Source organism: Dromaius novaehollandiae, chromosome 6, assembly GCF_036370855.1.
Source record: "Dromaius novaehollandiae isolate bDroNov1 chromosome 6, bDroNov1.hap1, whole genome shotgun sequence".
Taxonomy (NCBI): domain Eukaryota; kingdom Metazoa; phylum Chordata; class Aves; order Casuariiformes; family Dromaiidae; genus Dromaius; species Dromaius novaehollandiae.
This window is the reverse complement of record NC_088103.1, coordinates 14,291,928-14,313,877: the sequence shown is the minus strand read 5'-3', so window position 1 is coordinate 14,313,877 and position 21,950 is coordinate 14,291,928. Positions and strand designations below refer to the sequence as shown.

The 21,950-nt window shown below is 35.7% G+C and overlaps 1 protein-coding gene across 6 annotated transcripts in view; it reads left to right on the top strand.

Moving 5' to 3' along the window:
- The window catches only part of BICC1 (BicC family RNA binding protein 1), a 116,015-nt gene that overhangs the window by 74,115 nt on the left and 19,950 nt on the right, over positions 1 to 21,950 (top strand). For 5 of the 6 annotated variants that reach the window (XM_064513725.1, XM_064513728.1, XM_064513726.1 and 2 more), the window contains 7 exons: positions 10,680 to 10,759; positions 12,697 to 12,855; positions 13,752 to 13,805; positions 14,705 to 14,899; positions 15,922 to 16,173; positions 19,895 to 20,026; positions 21,121 to 21,307. In XM_064513725.1, the coding sequence (XP_064369795.1) occupies positions 10,680 to 10,759; positions 12,697 to 12,855; positions 13,752 to 13,805; positions 14,705 to 14,899; positions 15,922 to 16,173; positions 19,895 to 20,026; positions 21,121 to 21,307 (1,059 nt within the window). Of the gene's footprint in view, positions 1 to 10,677; positions 10,760 to 12,696; positions 12,856 to 13,751; positions 13,806 to 14,704; positions 14,900 to 15,921; positions 16,174 to 19,894; positions 20,027 to 21,120; positions 21,308 to 21,950 lie in introns of all 6 variants that reach the window. The other variant, XM_064513730.1, reaches the window with a different exon arrangement.

Here is a 21,950-nt window from a genome sequence, read left to right as displayed (position 1 = left end):
AGTGTGCTCTATACTGTGTCTACATGTAAACTAGAGACTGACAAAGTCTTCTGCTGTGTGCTCCCGTCCTATTTGAATTCAATTTTCAGGCACGCGGAAAGCGATTTATTGGAATGATTTTGCTGAAGTTTGCATCACCGATGCTCAGCAAGCAATTAATTTCCAGAGGTGAGCTCCACTGCGGGTGTAGTAGTGGAGAGAGAAGGGCTGAAGAGATGCAGAGGAAACTAATCTGAGAACAGCTCAGGGCTTGTTTGCCAATTTCAAAATCAACTTAACATGTATGTGTTTCAGTTTTTTTTTTTTTTTTTTTTTTTTGTGTAGTACAACGAATTTATTGTTACATGGAAATTGTGTACAGAGCGGCATGTTTACTTGCTGTGAACCCCTCCTAAGAAAGAAAAGCAGAAACTGTAAAGTAGGTCAGTGGTCTTCACAACGTCAAAAATTTCCTCTTTAAAAGACTTCTGAAGTTTTCAGTAGTCATAAATAATTGCCCCTAAATGACTAAAAATTTCTGTAGATTAGGTCTATCACAGGTGGGTTTGGAAGGGAGATGGAAGAAAATACTTCCCCCGGCTGCCTAATCTTGTTGTTTTTCCTGGAAATTATGGCCTGCATAGCAGTGATGCATGGAAAAAGGTGTTCAGCTATCTCAATTTATAGCCACTGTGGTAATATAGGTAGCTCGTGTTTAAAATAAATTAAAAACCTATATAGTATTGTCTAAATGGCAGATAAAATAGAATGATAATCCTACCTATTTTTGAATCCAAAATTCTTAGGTATTTCATGCATTAAGTTAATATTATAATAAGTTTGAATATATATTCATATCTAGCACTTCAAATTGGAAACCCAAGATGTGGAAATGTAATCTGTGTAATAAAATAATTAACTTCTCTATCAAATAGAAAAGTATTTTCCTTTTTGTAGCTTCAAAGAAGAGCTAAGAATTTCTCTTCCTTGGGACATGTCTATTATAAATGATATAATTTATACCTGCTACATTTAGAGACAAAATTTTGGGCACTGAACATGTGTTTTTGTTTGATTTACTTATATTTGAGAGTCTATAAAACATTAAATCAGTATTAGACTATGTAGCTGAGTTTTACTGGATTATCAGTGAACTGATGAAACTCACGGTGTTGTGCTGCTTTGCATTTTTGTTGTGCCCGTCTGAATGTTTGCGTGTTTGTGCACCAACAGCACGCAGGCAGTCAGTGTGGGTATGTCGCACACTAGGATTTATGAGCAGTAACCCAGGGACTTTAAGATACATAATCAAGTTACTTTTTGTCACCTGTAATAAAAATAAGCATTGTAAATAACGTGTACTCAAGATGAGTAGCAAGTTCTGTGTGAGCCCTTCGCCGTGTTTGCTGCCCGGGACCCGCTTGTCCTCTGCTCTGCAGGGGCTGCTTGCTGTCTTGCTCTGCTCCTCTCTGGGGTGTCGCATCCTTTCTGTGTCCTTTGCACTTAAGACCTCTATTTGGCAGCTGGTTAAGTGCTTAGTATTATGCCTTTATACTGTCTGGTTCATTTGGGGTGGGAAGCTTAGAGGTACCCTTTGAAAGGTCAGTATGCTCAAAATGCATCCTTGCATAAAGTCACTCAAAAGCAGGGACACTCAATAACTTTCCTTTCATGGGGAGTGAAGATGAGGGAAGGATGATGGACATGGCTCAGTAGCATTAGTGAATCCAGGAGAAACTTTAAAAGAAAAAAAAATCCTCTGGAGTATTTCTTATGTTATTGTCTTTTCGGCAACTGAAAGAAATATTTTTGTAATGTAGTAGTTAAGTAATTCAAGGGTTCTCTGGGGTTCTTCTTCATTAAGAAGGCAAAACACTTTTTTTTTTTTTTTTTTTTTTTTTTTAATACTTAAAGGTATTCTAGAAGACCAGTTGTAATGTACTAGAATATACTTAGTTCTTTGTTCTAAAATATGTTTATTTGCAGTAATGATGATTATTAGTCTAGCTTTTTCTTTAAAAAAAAAAAAAAAAAGGCTAATACAAATACCATGCTTGGAACAACACAGGTTTTGCAACAGAACTGTAGATGACCTGACTATGCCTGGCTGTAACCTGAAATGGGAATCACTCTTATGTAGTTTTTGTAGTTGTTGTTACTTGGTTATCTCTCAAGAAGACTGTCCAACTGTTTCTTTATTGGACCTTGTGTTGCTGTCTTTTAAAAATAAAAATAAAATAAAAATTCACTGTGTTCATCATGAACACAGTTGCAATATGAAACTTAAAATTTTTGATTATCTAGTAAAGGGTAAAATCCTTTTTGCTCCATAGAAGCATGATACTAGAGCACAGAAGGTGACAGAGAATTTGTAATTGTAACCAAAAATAGTATGTTTAGCTGTCTTTGGCTTTAGTCATGAGGTGTCTGATGTTCTGTCAAGAACCAGCTGTTTCCATCTCTTTCTGATGCATTTTAGTTCGTATAGATTCTCAAAACAGCAGTTCTGTTTGACCTATTCCCTCAGGTGTATTCAGTGCAGTGTTCTTTGCTGAAAGATGAGCTTCATCTTCCTGTTCAGTCACACGATAAATACTAATTGTTTATTTCAACAATTGTATTAAAAAGAAAATGGAATGCAGTCAGTGGGAGCAATAAGGTGTTAAGAGGCACAGCAGTAGTCGGGAAACGTAAAGATGCAAAGTAAATGTAGTTGGATTCGGTTGTGGGATAATTTGGAAAGATGATTGGCCCTGAGGCATGCATTTAGGCTCATGAGTCAGACGTTACGAAGTTTCTCCCTTTTATTTAGCGAAACACAGCTACAATGACTCTCTTTTGCAAATGTGCGTGTAAAAAGCTAAAATTATCTCCAGGCTTGTGTGCCGAAATTGTAATCTTGAACTTGAGTCCGTGTGCAGTGAAGGGATAGTGGTGCCTTTTTTCATAGAAATCTTACTTCAGAGAAAAGTTCTCTATTGAATTAATACTATATATTTTTTCTTCCTTTATTTCACATTTTCTTTCTCAAGCATTGTGGTTCTGCATTTATCCTTTGAGAGGTACAATGGCAACAGACCTCTAGCTAATGAACCATGAATTCATTGGTTCAATGCTGGAAAAAATAAGACAAAACAGATTTTTGTCCTGCTGAGAGATTGCCTTGCTTTGGGTGGCTTGTTAGGCTAAAGGCTGAAGAACAGCTACCCGAGAAGTATTGCAGCACGGTATGTGACTTTTTGTGTCTGAATGCATTTATAAAATGTCTGTAATGGTATTACTTAGAAAAAACAAAAATAAGGAATTTAAGCCAATTATAATGAGAAGAAAATTGTTTGAGACTCTAAAATTGCATAATTGAAACAGAGCTCTCTGGGTGATTACAATTAATTCATTCTCGTTTCTCCTTTTCAGGTTTTCTTCTTCTCCACCTTGGCCTTCCCCTTCTCCCTTCAAATCTGACCACCTTTCTGTTTAAATTGCCATGTGTTCTGTACCTATTTCTTGTCTGTCTGCTATGCTTGTGCTTTGAGAAGTCTTTTCAACTTCATTTCTTCTGTCACTGGATCCGAAATCCAGTCATCAATAGCTTATTTCTCCAAAAATAATAAATTGTACAGGTAAACCATTTTTCTTAAGCTTATCTAATATGTCTGGCAAATTTTTAGATAATTGTAGGCATTCTGAACTTTTATCTAACTTCCAGTGTTCGGCCGTGATATTTCAAGAGAGATAAATGTGGGATTTCCTAAGGGATTTTGGTAGATAGTTATGACTTGTTCTAAAAGCGCACTTCATTTACTTCATTCATAGAGTACATTAAACAGCTATTTTATTTGAAGCAGCCTGTTAAAAATTTAAGTTTTCTTTTGAGCTATCCTATATAACATATACTATGAAACCTTTGAGAAACAAGTTCCTTTTTGCAACTCCTGCCAGATACTGCACAGCATATCTTCAGCCCTGTGTTTATGGGGGTGTTCTCCAGGTCATTTTATCCAGTTTCTGCTGCAGGAATCTGCAGTCAGATGGACCTGTCTATGTGTATTTATGTGTGTATATGTATACACACACATATATATATTTTATAAAGGTTGAATAGAAGTAAGGAGGAGATAGCAGGTTTGACTATCATACAGTTGTTACAGTATAGTATTGAAAAGTAGTGCTCCAAAATTTAATGCTCCTCAAGTGACAACACAAAGGAATAAAAATGTAGAAAGAGTATAACAGTTGCATGTGCACTGCTGTTTCTGAAACAGTGGCAGAAACAGTGCAAGAAATATTTACTCTTCAGCTTCCTTCTCATACTCTGCGTAGAACAGCGATTCTTCCAGAGGTGGTTTTGAGGGAGATGCCAATGAGAGGGCAGGCTAAACGGCAAAAAGTTCTGAGAAGAAAACAAGCTTTTCAGACACACACATGCATGCATGTAGGCGCTAGTCGTCGTTCTTCAGAAGGACATTTCATAATCAGCTGCTCATCCACAAGAAATAGATGCCCTCGAGTGCCGAAAGCCTCGGGATATGTCTGCTCTGAAGAAGCTTCTAATTGTTTGCAGCCCATGTTGAGTTTTGTGGTGCAATGGATAGGCTTTTGTTGATGCCCGAGTTAGCTTGTTTAAATGTAGTTCAGATATGACAATGCTGCACTGTAATTAAATCTATGTAATTTCAAAAGTCATGCCTATCTAAGGACTTGCATAGTCTCCATCATGATAGATTGGGTACCTCATGCATCTGATGAATTTTTCACTAGATAACTGTGGAATCTAGTCTTACCTCCTGATCCAATTGGGGAGGGGGAAATCCCCCAAAATCCCCAAACATAAAGAATAAAGCCTATGGCACCAACTGACTTGCATGAGGACATACAGGAGGTCTGCAGTAGGAACTGACCTGTTGCATTCTGCCTTAATACTTGAGTAGGGTTTTTTTTTTTCCTCTGTGGTGTGAGGTAACGTCTCCAGTACTGGCCTGCATTGGAGAGAAGAGCAAGAAGTCTCTTAAGTGGATGCAGGGTGAATCAACAGCAAAAAGTGCCTAAATGACAAATTTCCTTTCTCACTCCACTGAGTGAGTTTGTGTATGCCCTGAATCAGAAGGATTTGCTGCACACTTTTAGCCTTAATGTATTCTCATCCATGGGAACAGATTGAGCTTATTTCAAATCTATCTTCGCTATTGACATCAATCAACATAGTCTGGTCAGTGTATATCCACTCTTAACTACTGTATATGCAGTATTGCCTAATTTATTTAAAAGAATTAGATAAACTTTTAATTTTATTCAAGTAGCTAAATACTCCTAGTTGACCTTTCTTGATTAACTTGCTGTTTTATAGACTTATGTTTCATCTTGTGATGTAAATAATGTACTCTTTCAGTTGAGAAAATACCAACTTATGTGTGTTCATCTGATTTCGTTTTTTTTCTCTTTTCATTCCGAGTTTCAATATAGCTTGGTGAGTTTTTGCTAATACTTTTTGGGCAAACACTTTCATAACTTATTTTTAAAAATGCTAAGTGTCTTCTGTCCTTTTTGGTTTTGTTTTTAATTTGAATGGCTTGCGTTCAGTAATACATATGGGCTATTCTGCATCCTAATCAGGTACTCATCAAGAAGGACTGTCATCTGCCCTTGCATTGCCCAGTTGTCTAGCTATTTTTAGGATAATGGCATTTTCTGTAACTTAAGGTCTGTCCATCCTGTAAACAAGTTAAATGCATAGCTGTGGTCTGAAAAACTTGCTCATTAAAGGTAATGCCTAATTTGCAGTAGAGGCTTACACAGTGAAATATTTAATTATTTGAAATACTTCTTGCCTGGCAAAAGCCACAGTGTAGATGTATTTGCACTGGCACAAATGTGTTTTTGCTTGGAGGAGTTTTATTTTGTTTACTGAAATGTTGCACACAATAGTAGCAAAAAAGCCAGAGGCTTGCTGGTATAGCTGTGGACAAAGGCAGAGAAGGCGGAAACTCTGCCAAAGCAGGGAGTGAGGAATGTGAGGATAGGAGCAATAAAAGGCCACTTCAGGGCAGGAGTCTGGCAAAATGAAGAATATTGGGGAAAATTTCCTGCACTTTCCTTTGTGCAGCTTCAGCTTTCTATTTTATGTAAATAATCTCCCATTCTTCAGAAAGGAAACATTCTTAAATTAAATTCTTTAATCTTTTCCATTCTCAGGAAAGAAGATACTACACATGGAAATTGATTACAAAATAGATTACAGTGCAGTGAAATTGTTCACGTTTTGAGGAACACTAATCATGCTGCTTATAAGGCTGTAGCTTTTCTGGGCTCTGATGCCAACTTGTTTTTAAAGTATATGAACTGTCTATGCTTATGTCAGGAAGACTTCTTCTGAAGCCTTTGGTCTGTGTGGCAAATAGTGTGTAAAATACTCGGTGTCTCATCATTCATAAATGGCATCTGTTCTTTGCTCTTATTATAACTGTATTTTTAGTATACTTTCAGTTGAGGGAATTGATAGGTGTGGAATTGGAGCTCCATTGTGTTTAAAGGTTTTAATAATAATACCCTCAAGATTTTCTTAAAAAAACCAAACTCTTCTGATTGTTTTCAGTAAGAACAGATACCAAAGCCAATGCTCCTCGAGATATAGTGGCATAGCATCTCAGTGATGTGATCCAGTAGTCATCTGGACACACGCAGCGAGACTATGGTCGCAGCCTCCCCAGGAGGCACTTCTGGCAGTCGGTTGCCCTGACCCTGAAGTGGGCTCACTCAGCCTAAGAGTCTGCGCCGGTGCTGCGGTGAATTGGGGTCAGTCAGCATACAAACGGGAAGGTGATTTTATGCTTATCTGTACTGACAGTATTACAGATATGTTACATCTGCTATACCTTATGCCCGGCAACTCTTTGCGTATTAAACAGTGCTAACTATCTTGTCTGGGGCTCGTCTGTTGAGAACGTATTGCTACGGTTGCACCCTGGGGGTGCTTCAAATGTCCAGTGCGGGGCTTTTTCTGACAAATGAAGATTTTTGCCTCAGTAAAGCAAAAATAGTAATTTTTCAGTTCCATGCTTAAAATCATAACAACCATGGAGTAAATAGTTCCTGCTAGAAAGTAGGTGGCAGAGAAAAGTTTTGTATTCAGCCCAATCTAATGCAAACACAACAGCAAACAGACATCACTTGCCACATGCAGTTGTGGAACAACCCTCTGCATGCGGTGCCAAGAAGTAACATATTGTTTGGAACAAAGACTTCTAGGTATTTGGCTCCTCACTGGTGGCAACAGCTTCAAAAAATATTTAGAAAGCTTAAGTCAACTGAATGTTTTAATTACTGCCTTGTACAGATGCATAAAAACCTTATGTGCTTGTTTCATTCCCACTCGATGATTGAAATTCTGCAGACAGTTCTCAGAGGGATACTGTCCAGTTTCAGACTTTTCCATAAAACAGTTCTGGTTACCTTCAACTTCATTTTCCTGGTGAAATTCTGATGCTGTTAGTGACAGATTTTTCCCTCTTTGGCAGACAGTCATTTAAGGTCAAACGTAGCCTGATCTGAGTGGGGGCAGAGAGGACTGTATGCAGGCTGCACTAGGCAGCTCGGAGGGAGAAGCTTGCATTTTGGTTATCTCCTGGGAAATCTGCATACGATAGTGTTTTAAAAAATAATAATAATTTTTCCTTTGAATATACATAATTTACCCAGGAAAAAACTAGGGAACTTCTCTAGCTCATTTTTCTTAATGATAGATCAGGTGGGTGTTTAGGGGTGGGCTCAGAAAAATAGGTGGTGTAGTGATGGTGATTTGATTAGTGTTATGTATATCCTTCACTGGAAGAAAATACATTGAATACTGAGGGCTCTTTAATCTCTGAAAAACAGACAGAACAGGAACCACTGAGGATAAGTAAAAGAACAGTTCAGAAATCAGGCCCAAATTTGGGAGACAAACTAATGCACCATTTTAGAGCAGACTACCAGTGGGAGTTTTCCACTTTTCCACACTTTTCAGTGCATCTGCAATGCAAACAAAGTCAATTGGTTCTGTAGAAAAGTATGTGTAAGAAGTTTAATGGTCTGTAAGATATGGAAAATCAGACTAAATGATCTAATTGCCCCCCTGAATTTTTAAGCAGTTCCTGGAAAAAGTCATTTGTTCAGTGTACGTCAGTCCAGTGTTACTGCAGTATCTTGGTTTTCTTTGAAATCATACCTAATTCCAATGTGCTTCTAATTCTTGTAAAAAGAAAAAAAAAATTGAATTCTTCATTTATTAGTTGCAAGCGATTTTTTTACACAAGATTGAGATTTGGATGTCTTTTCTAATTATATTTCCTTGAAAGAAAGAGTGAACTAGTTTCAAAGGAAGAATTCTGTTAACTTAAACTAGTTGCTGCTTCATATTCATTGCCAACCGTGGTGTTATTGAGGAGAAGTCAAGTAAGGAGAGGGAACTTGCGACCAGTTTTGAAAGATTTTTGTAGAGTAAAGTTGTCACTGGTATCAGGGTGTGAATTCTTTTTTTTTTTCTTTTTTTGTTTAACTGAGTAATGGGGAGGTTTTTTTTCTCCAAAAAGAATGAGGAAAGGTTAAATGTAGAACTGCAGGATTTTTTGGCGAAGCTGTCAGCACCAATAAAATAGAGTCCAACCGAGATCAGAAGTGGAAGAAATAGGTATTCCAAAATCTATTTTCACCCACGATGAACAAATAGCATTGCTGAGTAGCAGTAGTCTTACTTGGAACTAGGAGCAATGGGCTATCAGCAGTGATTTCAGATATATTTCATACTTTTGACCAAATGTGTATTTAAATGTGAAAACTGAAAAACATGAGTGGTGGTGGGGACCCCAAAGTGACATTCTTTTGCTTTTGTTTTTTTCCGACTTGCCTTTAAAGAGCATTTGAGGCATACAGAGTGTGCTAGACTCTGTTTCTGGGAATTTCTGCCTGCAACATCCACTTCAAATCTCATTCACAGCTTAAACACATTAGAACCACATGGCTTACTGTCAGCTTAAAACAGAAAAGAAAAATTGCCCTTAAGACTTTTCTTTTAACTTGATTGTGAAAAGACTGAAGCAGCAAATTTTCAGAGCTTCTGTAGATGCTACACGCATACCACATTTTTGCAACTAAAACTTTTTCCATTTTAGAAAAATGAAATATATCTGTTTGTCAGAACTCAAAATGCATATTTCGTGATTTTTCATAAAACTTGGCGGTGAATCCTGTGTTCCTCCAGCATTTCTCTCCCCAGCTGAATGTGTTCAAAACTTCATAGTGGTACAGACAACTTTTTTTTTTTTTTTAATGAAAGAATATCCAGGCATGGCTTAAACAGCTTCAATTTTCAATTGACTACAACAGGCTTATGATTTAAAGTTGTGTTATTTGGCATTTCTTTAATAGTGAAGTGATTACAAAAATTGAGATGATGGGAAAGGCAGATGTAATTTGTTACAGCTATGTTTTTTCCTGCCATTGAAAAAAAAAATATCCTTTCACATTATTTTAAACTGCATATATCTGTTTAGCATAATGAATTAGATAAAGTTAGTGTTTATGAGCCAGGAGAGGATTCTAAATTTTTTGAGAAAGAACAGTTCTTCCTATCATAGGAAGCCCACTGCTGTGCTGCAAACAGGCAGATGATGCCAGAGTTAGGGAGAGAGGAACAGAGCAGGCATCAGCTGCAGAATTGCAACTGTGTCCCTAATACCTAGAAGTTTTGGGGGGAGGGGGTTGTTTGTTTGTTTGAAATTATTTCTAGTATTTTGAAAGTAATTTTTCATCAAGGTACTTTATGTTTCTGGACACCAGGTGGTGCTGCTAAGCTGTCCAATGTGGGGTGGTTGGTGGTGCTTTCTTTTCTTTTTTTTCTTTTTTTTTTTTTTTTAGTACTTGATTTGGTTCCAAAGTCAGTTTACATTTTGTGGACACAGTTTCTAACCAAGTGTATATTCCAGGAGTCAAATCTCTACCTAATAACACAATACATTTTATTATTTAAGGGCAATGGTGCTTAAAATTATAATGCTAATTGAATTGTGTTGTAGAATGAATACAGTAGATCTGACTGGGCAAAAACGTCAGTCGCGTGGTGTTCCTGTTGGCTAGATAGCTCTATAGCAAATCCTGAACCAGTTCTACAAAGGGTCAAGTATATGCATTTACCATGTAGTAGTCATTTAAATGTGACTTGATGAATTCAATTAGAAAATTTCTTCCAGTGAAGGAAGCTTTATTTTTATTGCCAGTTTAAGACTGCAGAGGATAGTTACAGAAAACAATTAAATAATGAAGTTCTGATGAGTTTTTACAGGTTGTCTGTGTTAGAAGCATGAGTTTGAAAGGTCTCAAAAGGCTCTTGCTCTCTGTCAATATTTGTCTAAGAAGATGTGGCTTAGCTGTGTATCTGTATTACAAGCATTGTCTGCGATGCTGTGATAGATGTTTGGTATTTGATTTTTATTAATTTTAAGTTGTTTATTGTATTTAATAAATTCATCTGGTAGTCCTAACTGGGACTGAATGGGTTGAATGAAACTTTGTTATTTAGCTGAAATTCCCCTGGTTGGTGGTGCAGCTAGTCAATAAACTGTAGATAATGAATACCAACAGTTTTGAAATGGCTTTGGAAAAGTCTGATAGATATTTTTCTGTTTTTATTATTATTATGTTTTTTTTCACAAGTCTTTTTTCTTTCATAGATCCCCATATTAAAGTCTCTGGAAAAAAGGAAAATGTTAAAGAAGCTAAAGAGAAAATCATGTCTGTCTTGGACACAAAAGTAAGAAAAAAAACTCGTTTAAAGTTTGATACCATAACCCCATATTCTTTGGTATACTAACTTTTTTTTTAAGTGGGTTCATTTAAATAGAAGGCATTTAGAGGTGCTGAAGCAGAGTGTCCAAAATATTCGTTGTGGATGTTGATATATGGCATATATGCAACAAGAAAATACTTGATTAACAGTTTTCCCAGATCTGATCTATAAATAATATTCCCAACCATATGGCAAAAAGCATAAATGGTTTGCTGTTCACTTGTTTCGTTTTTTTACTTTAAAATCAGAAATACAACTTTACTGCAAGTGGTAGATTATATGGGCACATCAGCAAACCAAAATTTCTGTGAAAACCACATTTCTCTACATTTTTGGTATTTGGGAAATAAAGCACATAGAATAAAGATGAAATATGTGTAGATTTGAATTTTGAAATCCTGTACTTCCCATTCTATGGCTGCTGCCTGGACTTCTCTAAGCATATGCCAGTTTGTCCACTGATGTTCTTGAGTACTTTTCTCTTCTGAAAAAATGCTAATATCATTGCTCTAAGAGTCCAAAGGTAGTGATGATAGATGTACCGGTTCGTACACTATAACTTAACACAGATCTCTACAGATATGTGTATGTTGAAGTCACAAATCCAATTAGATTATTATCTTAGCAAGGTTATTCTCAGAGTCCAAACAAGTTCTTAGAGAGACACAAAACTGGTAGAACATCACAGAATTGTTTCATTTTCCTTTCATCATGAGCACTTGAGTCCCACTCACTCTGATAAATATGTATGATGAAAACAAATAAAGATAAAATACTTGCAGAAAATAAGTTTAACTAGTAACTTGGGGGGGGGGGCAAAATGATTTTGCTTACTGAAAATTTTCTTCACGCTCAGGTTCAAAATATTTTTGCCGTACATTGGTTGTATTGTAGAAAATGGAAACAAACTAAATAACGCCTTCAGCACTCAAACTTCTTTGTTACGTTCCTAAACAGAAATGCTCTTTCCTGAGAGAAGTATTTTCTGATTCCTTCTACTCACTATCGACGGCAACTGTTTCTGATGTAATCGACTGGATGCTTTGAAAGCTATATAACTTTAATAATATGTTTAAAGTTGTCAATTTGTGTTTTAAGATCAATTTCAGGAGGTTTTATATACTTCTGTTTCTATCTGTTACTGTGCTCTTATACTCTAAAACATCAGGACCAAAGTTTCTAAAACTTGACCAGGCCTCTCAGATTTTCATTGGTCTGATAGCAAGTGTTTTGAGGCAATAGATGTGACTTCTGCTTAGTTATATGCTAATTTTTTGATTCGCTGAACAGATTGCCAAGGGGAACTCTCCAGTGATAAAAGTGCAGTTTTTTTAAGTAACTATTAACAGCCCTTTCAGCTGTTAGCATTATACCTGTTAAGAATAACTTTAAACTATGTTCGTGTGTTTTAAAAATTGATGTACCAGAAAAAGTTATGTACTAAAGGGGGGGGGGGGGGGGAACGCGCTATTATTTTAAAACCTTCAGCTTTCCGGTTTGCTGAAGTTTTCATCATACGATCCGCTCAGATTAGATGGGGGTCTATGAGTCTGCAACTAGAACAGCCTGGACTAACTGGAATGGGGGGGGGCAAGAGGACGTCGAAATCACGGTTGGTGATAGAATCTGGGGCAAGCTTTAAAGGCTTTTAGTGACTGTGAAGAGGTACCTTTAGGGTATATTTTTCCATGTTTATTTCCTCATTGGAAAGAAAACATTAATGGTTTAACAACTGACTGTGATCCACCTCAAATATATAAAAAATAAAATTTGTGTCAAAGATAAGCCACTGCCAGCATAAATTGGAAATACCTTTTTAAATGTCATTCAGGAAGTTATATTAAGATGAAATACTAAGGTTCCGTTTTGACAGAATCTGATCAGAGGTGCTTGATTTCCAGAGCAATCGAGTGACCTTGAAGATGGATGTTTCACATACAGAGCATTCTCATGTGATAGGTAAAGGTGGCAATAATATTAAAAAAGTAATGGAGGAAACAGGATGCCATATCCATTTTCCAGACTCAAATAGGAATAATCAAGCAGAAAAAAGCAACCAAGTAAGTATTATTTAATATTTTAACTAATTTATACTGTTAATGCCTGAGAATATAAAACACTTCTTTTCTAAACTACTTTTGTTGATTTGGGGTTTGGGGAATGGGTGAGTTAAAGTTCATTGAAATAGATTTTTGAGGGTATTTCCATTCTGTAGAAAGCACGGTTCTTCCTAAATGAGCAAAGTAGCTATAAACAGATGGAAACAATTTATGATGGCTCATGAATCATTTTAATTTTTTAATTAAAATTATTTTGAGCCAACAGAAGTTGTCAACTTTTTTTTTTCCTGTTCAGCATCTGGCTTGCTTAATGATTAATACAGTTTTGGTGCTTTCGGCTCATGGCATAACTTTGAAAATTAAAGTTAGTGGCAAGCTAACAAAGATGAATGTCCTGTTATAACAGTTTAACTTTATTAGAATAAGTCATTGAACCTGAATTGTAAGTCTTCTGTAATGCCATTGTTAGTGAAATGCTTAATTTCATGTCTTTCATCATTGTACTTAATCCCTCTTGTGTTTCCTACTGGCTGCTCAACAAAACACTGTAATTTCAAAATGTTCAAGAAAACATGCATGTGTTGAGTATTAGCATTGAGTACATGTGTATAGTAGTAGTTTCATTATTTGATCCAAACAGCTGTATTGACAGGTTGCTATATTAATAATTTCTAGTTGCTTAAGCTTATTTACCGTAAGATACTAGAATATTCTAAGATACATTATTTGCTGGATTTATTTTCAGCTACTGTTTAGAAAATGCTTAAATGACACCAGTATTAAAATAAATATTGACTTCATTTACTTATTTTAAGAAAACACAGGTACTTGAACAACTTTCCAAATACTTTATTTGAAAATTTGATGCTATATTTTGTGTATTCTTACTCTTTCAGGTGTCTATTGCAGGACAGCCAGCTGGAGTGGAGTCTGCAAGAGTTAGAATACGGGTAATAGACTATTTCAGTATAGTGTTCCTTTGAAAACACCTGAAAGGAAAAAGTTACAGTCTAGTTTTTAGAGCCCTAGGGCTGTCAGGCTCTGTTTTGAGATCAGAAATACATGAACAAATGTGAATATCCATATGAGTAAAGGGTATTATAATAAGTGATTCACGTTCTGGTCGGATCTCTAACTAGCCCTAGATGGATCTTCAAGTGCATCTTAATTTACCCTCCACGAATTGCTTGTAGAAGCTCTGGCATCCTATGGAAGCTTGGCTTTGCAAAGGGAATTGCTGTCTTTAATTTTGACTATTTCATGTATAGTTTGTGTAAATAATTTGGTGGAATTCAGTTTCATTCTGTATTCACTTGCACTCTTCTATCTTCACCATCTAGTTTTGATTTGTATATGTATTTTGGCATAGTTAGTAATAAATTAATAAATTCTGAAAACTTTTTCACAACTGTCTGTCAAGTATGTCATCCACACAACATTGGTCTGACAGTTAAAAAAAGAAGCTGATGTTATGTAGCTTTGTAGCAGACTTCAGAGCTCCCGTTCATCCACAAGAAGGAATTGTCTATGAATGCTTACAAATACTAACCTCTAGTTGTAGGTCTGCATGGGTGAATATGGAAAAATAACCTGGCTTTTTTGTTGCTACCTAATTGCAAACAATCCTGGTATCTTGAAACAAACAAACAGAACCTTTCTTGTGTTCCAGGGAAAACTCAGTGCCATTTTCCAACTGAAGATGATATGCCTTTTTTAATAAATGAACCCTGGGTAGAAAGTATATAATCTCAATTTAATCTTCACTGACCAATAAGTCAGTAATAAAATTGTGGTAATTCTAGTGAGTACAATTTAGGTTTTCAATATTTGCTCTTCAATCTTATTCTAGGAGCTGCTTCCATTGGTACTCATGTTTGAATTGCCTATTGCTGGAATTCTCCAACCAATCCCAGATCCTAATTCTCCCACAATTCAGCATATATCTCAGACTTATAATATATCTGTTTCCTTTAAACAACGCTCTCGAATGTATGGTGCTACAGTCATTGTCAGAGGGTCACAAAATAACACTAGTGCTGTGAAGGTAATGAATCTTCTTAAGTAGGCTTCTACATGTCATAAATATAGTCGTAATTTAGATACTTAGGCACTATATTACTGTTATATCCTGCTTCAATAGTGCATGTTATTATTGTATAATTGTTTTTAAAGTCTGAAAGTACTAATTTAAAAAAACACCTTAACTGTAGGTGACGTGTATAAATGGGTAGGAAATGATTTTAAGTTTAGCATCTAATGTTTTTTGTGTTAAGCTTTTAATCTATTTTTAATCTAATACATGCCTGCTGGGTTTCCAGCAGTTCTGGAGTATATCCAAATCCTATCCAAGTGGTGGTTTAAAAAAAAAAAAAAAAAAAAAAAGGAAAAGAAAAAAAAAAAAAAAGGAAAAGAAAAAAAAAAAAAGAAAACCTGCCTTCCCCTCTCTCCCAGCCCCCTTCCAAAAAAATCAAAGTTCTACACACTTCAGTCATCTCAAAACATTCAAATGTATAAACTTGAAATTTGTCTTAACAGTCAGTAAAATTAGTCTTGCAAAACCAAGATTGAAAAAACTAATTTTACTTCAAGTAAAGGAACTGCTGTAAGCCTATTTATTAAAAGAAAGAATCTTCATTGTTAATAAATGGCAATGTGACAGAAGGAAAGATATGGTCTTAAATGGGTGTATCTCAAGTTAGTAAGAATATCTTAGGCTGGAACTGAAGGATGAATTTTGCAAGTATCTCTGTCTCAATAAATCTGATTTTCCCACCACTATACGTGAGCACAAAAGTTCCATCAGGACCAAACTATTTGATGTCACCGTACGGCCTTTCATGATGGCAATTACATGCTGCATTTATTCAGTAAGTGAGAATAGTAGGTGAAGTTTAGTCTCTTGCCCTATTACAAATTAAGCAGGTTTTTAAACAAAACAAAATTTTCTTTATCTTGAGTGTGAGATGCATGATGACTAAAGCCAACAATCTGATGAAATGTTGTTTTATGTGCCTCTGAGCACTGTTTCACTGTTTTTTCCTCTAACGCTATTTTCTGCCTTTGCAGGAGGGAACAGCCATGCTTTTAGAGCACTTAGCCGGGAGTTTGGCCTCTGCGATCCCTGTGAGCACGCAGCTAGACATTGCAGCACAACATCATCTCTTCATGATGGGTCGAAATGGCAGTAACATCAAACATATCATGCAGAGGACTGGTGCTCAGATTCATTTCCCTGACCCTAGTAATCCACAGAAGAAATCCACTGTCTACCTCCAGGGCACAATTGAGTCTGTCTGTCTTGCCAGACAATATCTCATGGTAAATATTTTCAGTGAAGTCTGCTTGAAAAACGACAGATTACAGAAAACATGCTTATTCTGTGTGTACTTATTGGTCAAATGTAAATTAGCTTTGGAGGGGAAGGTTTACAACTTACATTATAAAATGTTGATTCAGTTGAGTGCTCTAATTTTGACAGTGTTTTGTGAGCGTTTATCAGTTGAAGTTATCTTAAGTAATTATGTGATCTGTGGTATCATGATTTAAAAAAATATCCTGCCAATATGAATGAAGTATAAGAAATTTAAATTAGTGGTAACAATGTTCCCCTGATTAGAAGGCAGGTATTTGGGAAAGACGCTCTATTTTTTTTTCCTTTGACCAACTGCCCTTTTCCTCATTTGTCAGATAAGCTGGCAGGAATTCCTTAGTTCTTCCGTAGGTGAGACCAAGGAAACGGGGGAACCACAAGAGACATCTACTTATCCCCCAGTGTCTTGTGTTGTTTCTTTTGCTATAGCATCAGTACTATAGCCCTTTTATAAAAATAGCTCTGGCAAGGGATGTTTTTATCACTTTCATGGGTCTTTGTTACATGGATTTTTAAATGTAACAGCCTTTAGGCATGGTGACAGTGCTAATGCTTGTAGCTGTTGTTTGTTTTTGTTACCTACGTGTTTATGAACAATATGTGGGAGGATCAGACTTGATTTTTATTCAAAGCTGTTATCAATATAAAACATGATATCATAAAGTTCAAAAAGTCCAGATCTCTGCTATGCCACACTGTGCCTTGCTGCATAGTGGGAAATAGAAACACGATGCCTTTCTATTTATACAGCTATATTCATGATTATTATATTCTAGGATATTATTGTCTGTAAATACTAAGAAATATCCTTGTTCTGTGCATTTGCTTGGTGAGCTTCAGACCGTGTTCTTACGTAGTCTGTTGAAGTAGAAGAAAATGCAAACAAGATACTATGCAAACGTGAAAATACCACTTTGCTGTAGTAAACTCAGAATTATGTGAGTGCCGTTTTTGAGATACTACAGTTTGATTTAGTTATTACAAACACATGAGTATAAGTGTCCCAAATCGTATCCAGTATATAACACTCTAAGAAATATATTGACCTAAGTCCATGAATAAGTCGAGATATAGTCTGTTTCAACTCACAGGATTACATCTCCTGAAGCTATTGCTAATATTTCTAGTTTTGTGGATAGAAAGATCTTAAAGCAAATTTTGCAAAAGCAGTGAGTATGTATTTTAAAACACTAAAGATTTGAAAAGCTGAGGTAAGAAATGACTAACCAGGTAAAACTTACCTCCAGTTTCTAACTTAGTAAAAACAGTGCTTTTCAGCTTCAGATAAAAACATGTAGATATGCCAGCTATGCTGAAAACTACGTTGGCATAGATAGCTGCAATCATTCTCGAGGTCTTTTGAAGCAAATTTCAATTGATTGTTTTCTTTGGCTTTGTTCAGCGGAATCAGATTTTTGTATTTTTGAGAATATCTCTGCAAAATGTGACTGCGTAGTAGCATTCTAGCCATGGTCACGTTTATTATTGGCTCCTTCTAACTGTTTTCATTCAGTCAGAATAACAGCTGTTACTTGTTCACAGCTGGATAGTAGAACTGTCCTGTGGAACAAGCAATGTGATGGGGAGGGAAAGGCAACTTGATCTTTGCAAAGCTCTGAGAAATAATTCTCTAGAAGCATCTGAATATTGCTAATAAGAAAAGAAACATTGCAATCTCCTTCTGAATTACCAAATTCTTACTTGCGTGTTCTTCTGTAATTGTCACGAGACTAGTATTTGAGGCAGAGTTGACAATATCACCAGGAAGCATGATGCAATGCATAAATTGCATACATTCTAATACCATATATATGTGTTGGCATTATCTTTAAGAATTATTTAGCATATATCTCAATAAAAATATTAATATAAACTAGTAAATAAGTTCTTTGAGAAGGTCATGAGTTCTGTGATGTATAAATTGAAAAAATCCCTCATCTCTGACAAGTGTTGCATGTCTCAGATGGTTTCTAATTGTGTGTTGCTTGAAGGAATATACTCAATGTGGAGGTAAAGCCAATATTCGTAATAGTGATTAGGACAAACTGTAAAGGGAAGAAAGAACATACAGTGATTTTAAAATACTTTTCTGAGCAAGCATGTTTGGGGGCTTTTTAAAAATGTCAATAATAAAAAATGTCTGCTATGTCTTCCTGTCATCCTAGCCCTTTGGTTTTAGCCATATCTTGGTAATCGCTAAAAATAGAAAGAGGGTTAATTTTTGTCAATTTTGCGTGTAATAATGTGGGCCATAGTAGGTTTAATTACGGAAGACACATTTAAAACTTAGTTTTACTAAGTTTACATTTACTCTCTCTCAAAGGATGTTATTGGAGTCTGTACCTCCCAGTTAACACTGGCTTCAGATTGTGAATATATTTGTTTCTGCTTCTCCCTCTTCCCCCCCGCACACACACTAAACACCATCATGCAGCTGCTCTAAGCATGCAGCAACAAAACTGTAGTGCAAAACCCCAACCATTTAATATGCCTATGAAACAGACTTCCATGTTTCAAAGTTTCGATTTTTCCTGTTTTGTTTTGTTAATCTTTAGTGTGTTTTTATTCAGTAGGCTTTCAGTGAGACCTTTTGGTATTATCTTTTTATAACTACTTTACAGAAACATTTGGAAAATCCACGTACAAAATTTTCTCAGTGGTTCTGTTATAGTAGAAGTCTTTATTGTGGGATTATCGATTTCAGAGTGTTATTTAAATAATCCTTATTCAAAATTGTTTGTTTCAGCCAAGTTCACTTTATGTAGTTAAGCTGTGTTCTTCAGTCTTCCCAAAGCCAAAACTGTAAGATAGGTAGCTTTACTTTTTCCTTAAGTCAAAATTAATTTAATTAATAATTTTACATTCTGGAAGTACTCTGTATAGCTATGGATGTTGCTATCTGGATATAAAATTATGTTTAACTAGAAGTCTGAAGAATATACCAAACTGCTGCTTTTAAACTGTATCTTTCTGTGGCATTTTTTCTAATGTATGTGATACTGTGCTTAGTTTATTATGAAATTATGTTCACAATCAGTAGAATTTTTTCCATTAATTTTGTACACTGTATTTCTGTTATGAAAACTAGCGATCTAATAATCCCTTGATAACATGTGAGTGTGGGGTTTTTTGGTGGTGGTGGTTGTTGTTTTTAAAAGGTTAGTATTTCAAAGATTTTGGAGATATCATGTATTTTACCTGAAAATGTTGATGTAGCTACAGAGGACAGGCAAAAAGAAAGGTGACAGTTAAGTCTTAGACAATAGTGACTTAAAGAGATTTTTTCTTTGAGATTTTTTTTTTCCCCAAAAAATCTAATGTGGACCATTTGAGTATATTTGTGTCTTACTCTCTACTCTTGACAATATTTTGTTTGGATTCAATAGATAATAGTTGCTTCTGAAACTGAATCCTCTGGGCACCTCTAATCTTGCATAGATAGATAATGCAAGGCGAGTATGCACTGGTTGGAATGTCAGAACATCCAACAAATCATTTCACTCTCATTTTTCCAAGCTGTTGGTTCAGAATTCCAGAGCAAAAAAGATATTCTTGCATACACAGTAATTGCTTTACTTTAATCCCTCTGATATTTCAGTTTATTGCCAACATTTATGTGGGACAAGGTTAGGTTATGAGTTGTATGAATTTTTGCACCTGTCTCTTCAGGGTTGCCTTCCTCTTGTGCTGATGTTTGATATGAAGGAAGAAATTGAAGTAGAACCACAGTTTATAACACAGCTAATGGAGCAGTTAGATGTCTTCATAAGCATTAAGCCAAAGCCAAAGCAACCAAGCAAGGTTGGTGAAAAGCTAATTTATTCTTCTTAGGTTTCAGTGCTGCTCTTCAGAAGTGATGAGTTGACATGTCTGCTCCTCTTCCCTCCTGTAATGAATCAGAAACTTGTAAAGAATTTATTTATTTATTTATTTATTTATTTTCTGTTTAAAATATATCAGTTTAAATTAAATCCTTATGTCAGTTTGGCTTTTTCATTAAATATTTCACCAAACAAAGATTAGCTTTTGTATGGAAGATACTGGTAATGGGAAAAAAAATGAGATGATGAACAAACTGTATTTTATCTAAACTACCCTTGATTTTAGTTTTTAAAGAATTTTATTTCAAGTCACGTTTCTTGCTTAATTCCACTGTTCTTTAGCAATCAAAAGAACCCAGTAGATAAAACTATGAGTAGTCCATCTGCTACAAAGAATGTCAAAATAGAATTAGAATTAATTGTACTTATAAGGACAGATGTTCATTTAAAAACATAAATTTGAACATGCCCAGTAAGAGACTTTATCTGCATTATTATATATAATGACATAAGAGACACTTTTCAAAATAAGTGACCACTCCATTGCGTCAGCAACGTAGCTTCTCTATGTAGAGATATATAAAATGAATACAAAGAACAAAAAAAATATTATTTTTATAATATAGATTCCCAGGTACTTATGATTTTATTCTCTGAAAGCTGTGAATTTAATAGCTTTCCATATGAACAATTTTTTTTCCACTTGGTGTTATAGACCTCTGATAGAAAAAGATTAGTCTTCAACAGTTGGCTGACTTCTCTAGATCTTGGGGCACTTAAGATTTGGTAGTAACTAGCAAAGTGCTCTTTTTGAAATTACTGTAGTAATAATATGTTTTTTTTAGAAGGGAGCTTCGTCATTCCCTGTGTTATAAGGTTAGGGATTTTGTGTTCACTTTATCAAGGATGCTGAATTCAAGTAGTTGTGGTACTATCTCACAGATAGCCATGAGGCTAATGGTAAGAGTCTCTTAACCAAGAGGTTAATGGTAAGAGTTGTGTGTGTTGCAGGTCCATGTCATGTAGTTGTGTTGGTCATTGGTTTTCCTCTTTTTTCCCCTTCTCTCTCCACAGTCTGTGATTGTAAAAAGCGTTGAACGAAATGCCTTAAACATGTACGAGGCAAGGAAATGTCTCCTAGGACTTGAAAGTAGTGGAGTCACCATAGCGTCAAATCCCTCTACCGTCTCATGCCCTGTTGGTCTTTCTTGTCCTGGTTTGGATATCTTGTCCTCAGCAGGACTGGGACTCACTGGACTTGGTATACATGCATATTTATTTATTCTGATATATGAAAATTAATTCACTAGTACTAAAAAAGCTATATTTTTGGATAAGGAATTGTGTTAAAGGATGAGAAAATTCAAATTGTTGTTGTAATGCTTCGTCCAAGGCTTTTTAGTAATCAGTGGCAGGGATTGTCTCTGTGCAGAAATCTGGAGGCTTGAAACCCCTGTATCTATAGCTCAGCAGAAAGTGAAAGGGAGAGAAATACAGGTGAAATAGGACACTGCTTTAAAACTTCCAGAGGAATCTTTTTCAAGCGAAATCTTTCCTTAGCAATACTGTGGTGTCTCGGGTTGTCCTGAATTTGTGTATGAGCTTTAGCTTCTCAGCAGCAACTTGAGAGTTAACATAGCTGATGGCACATTTCAGCTGTAGCTTTATTTCACTGTAGTACTGAGTGATGCATATGCTACTAGTTTTTAGACCTTAATTACTATTATAAAATGTAGAACAGGAATGTTTAAGCTTTCTTTTACATAACTTTATAGAAGAAATATGCATCATGCAGACTGGAATTACCATTTTATTTTCAAGCTCTGCAAATATTTGATCACTAGAAATGTATAGAAAATTGAGCAATCCTTGAAGTTAGTGACAGATCTTGACTCTTGTTCCTG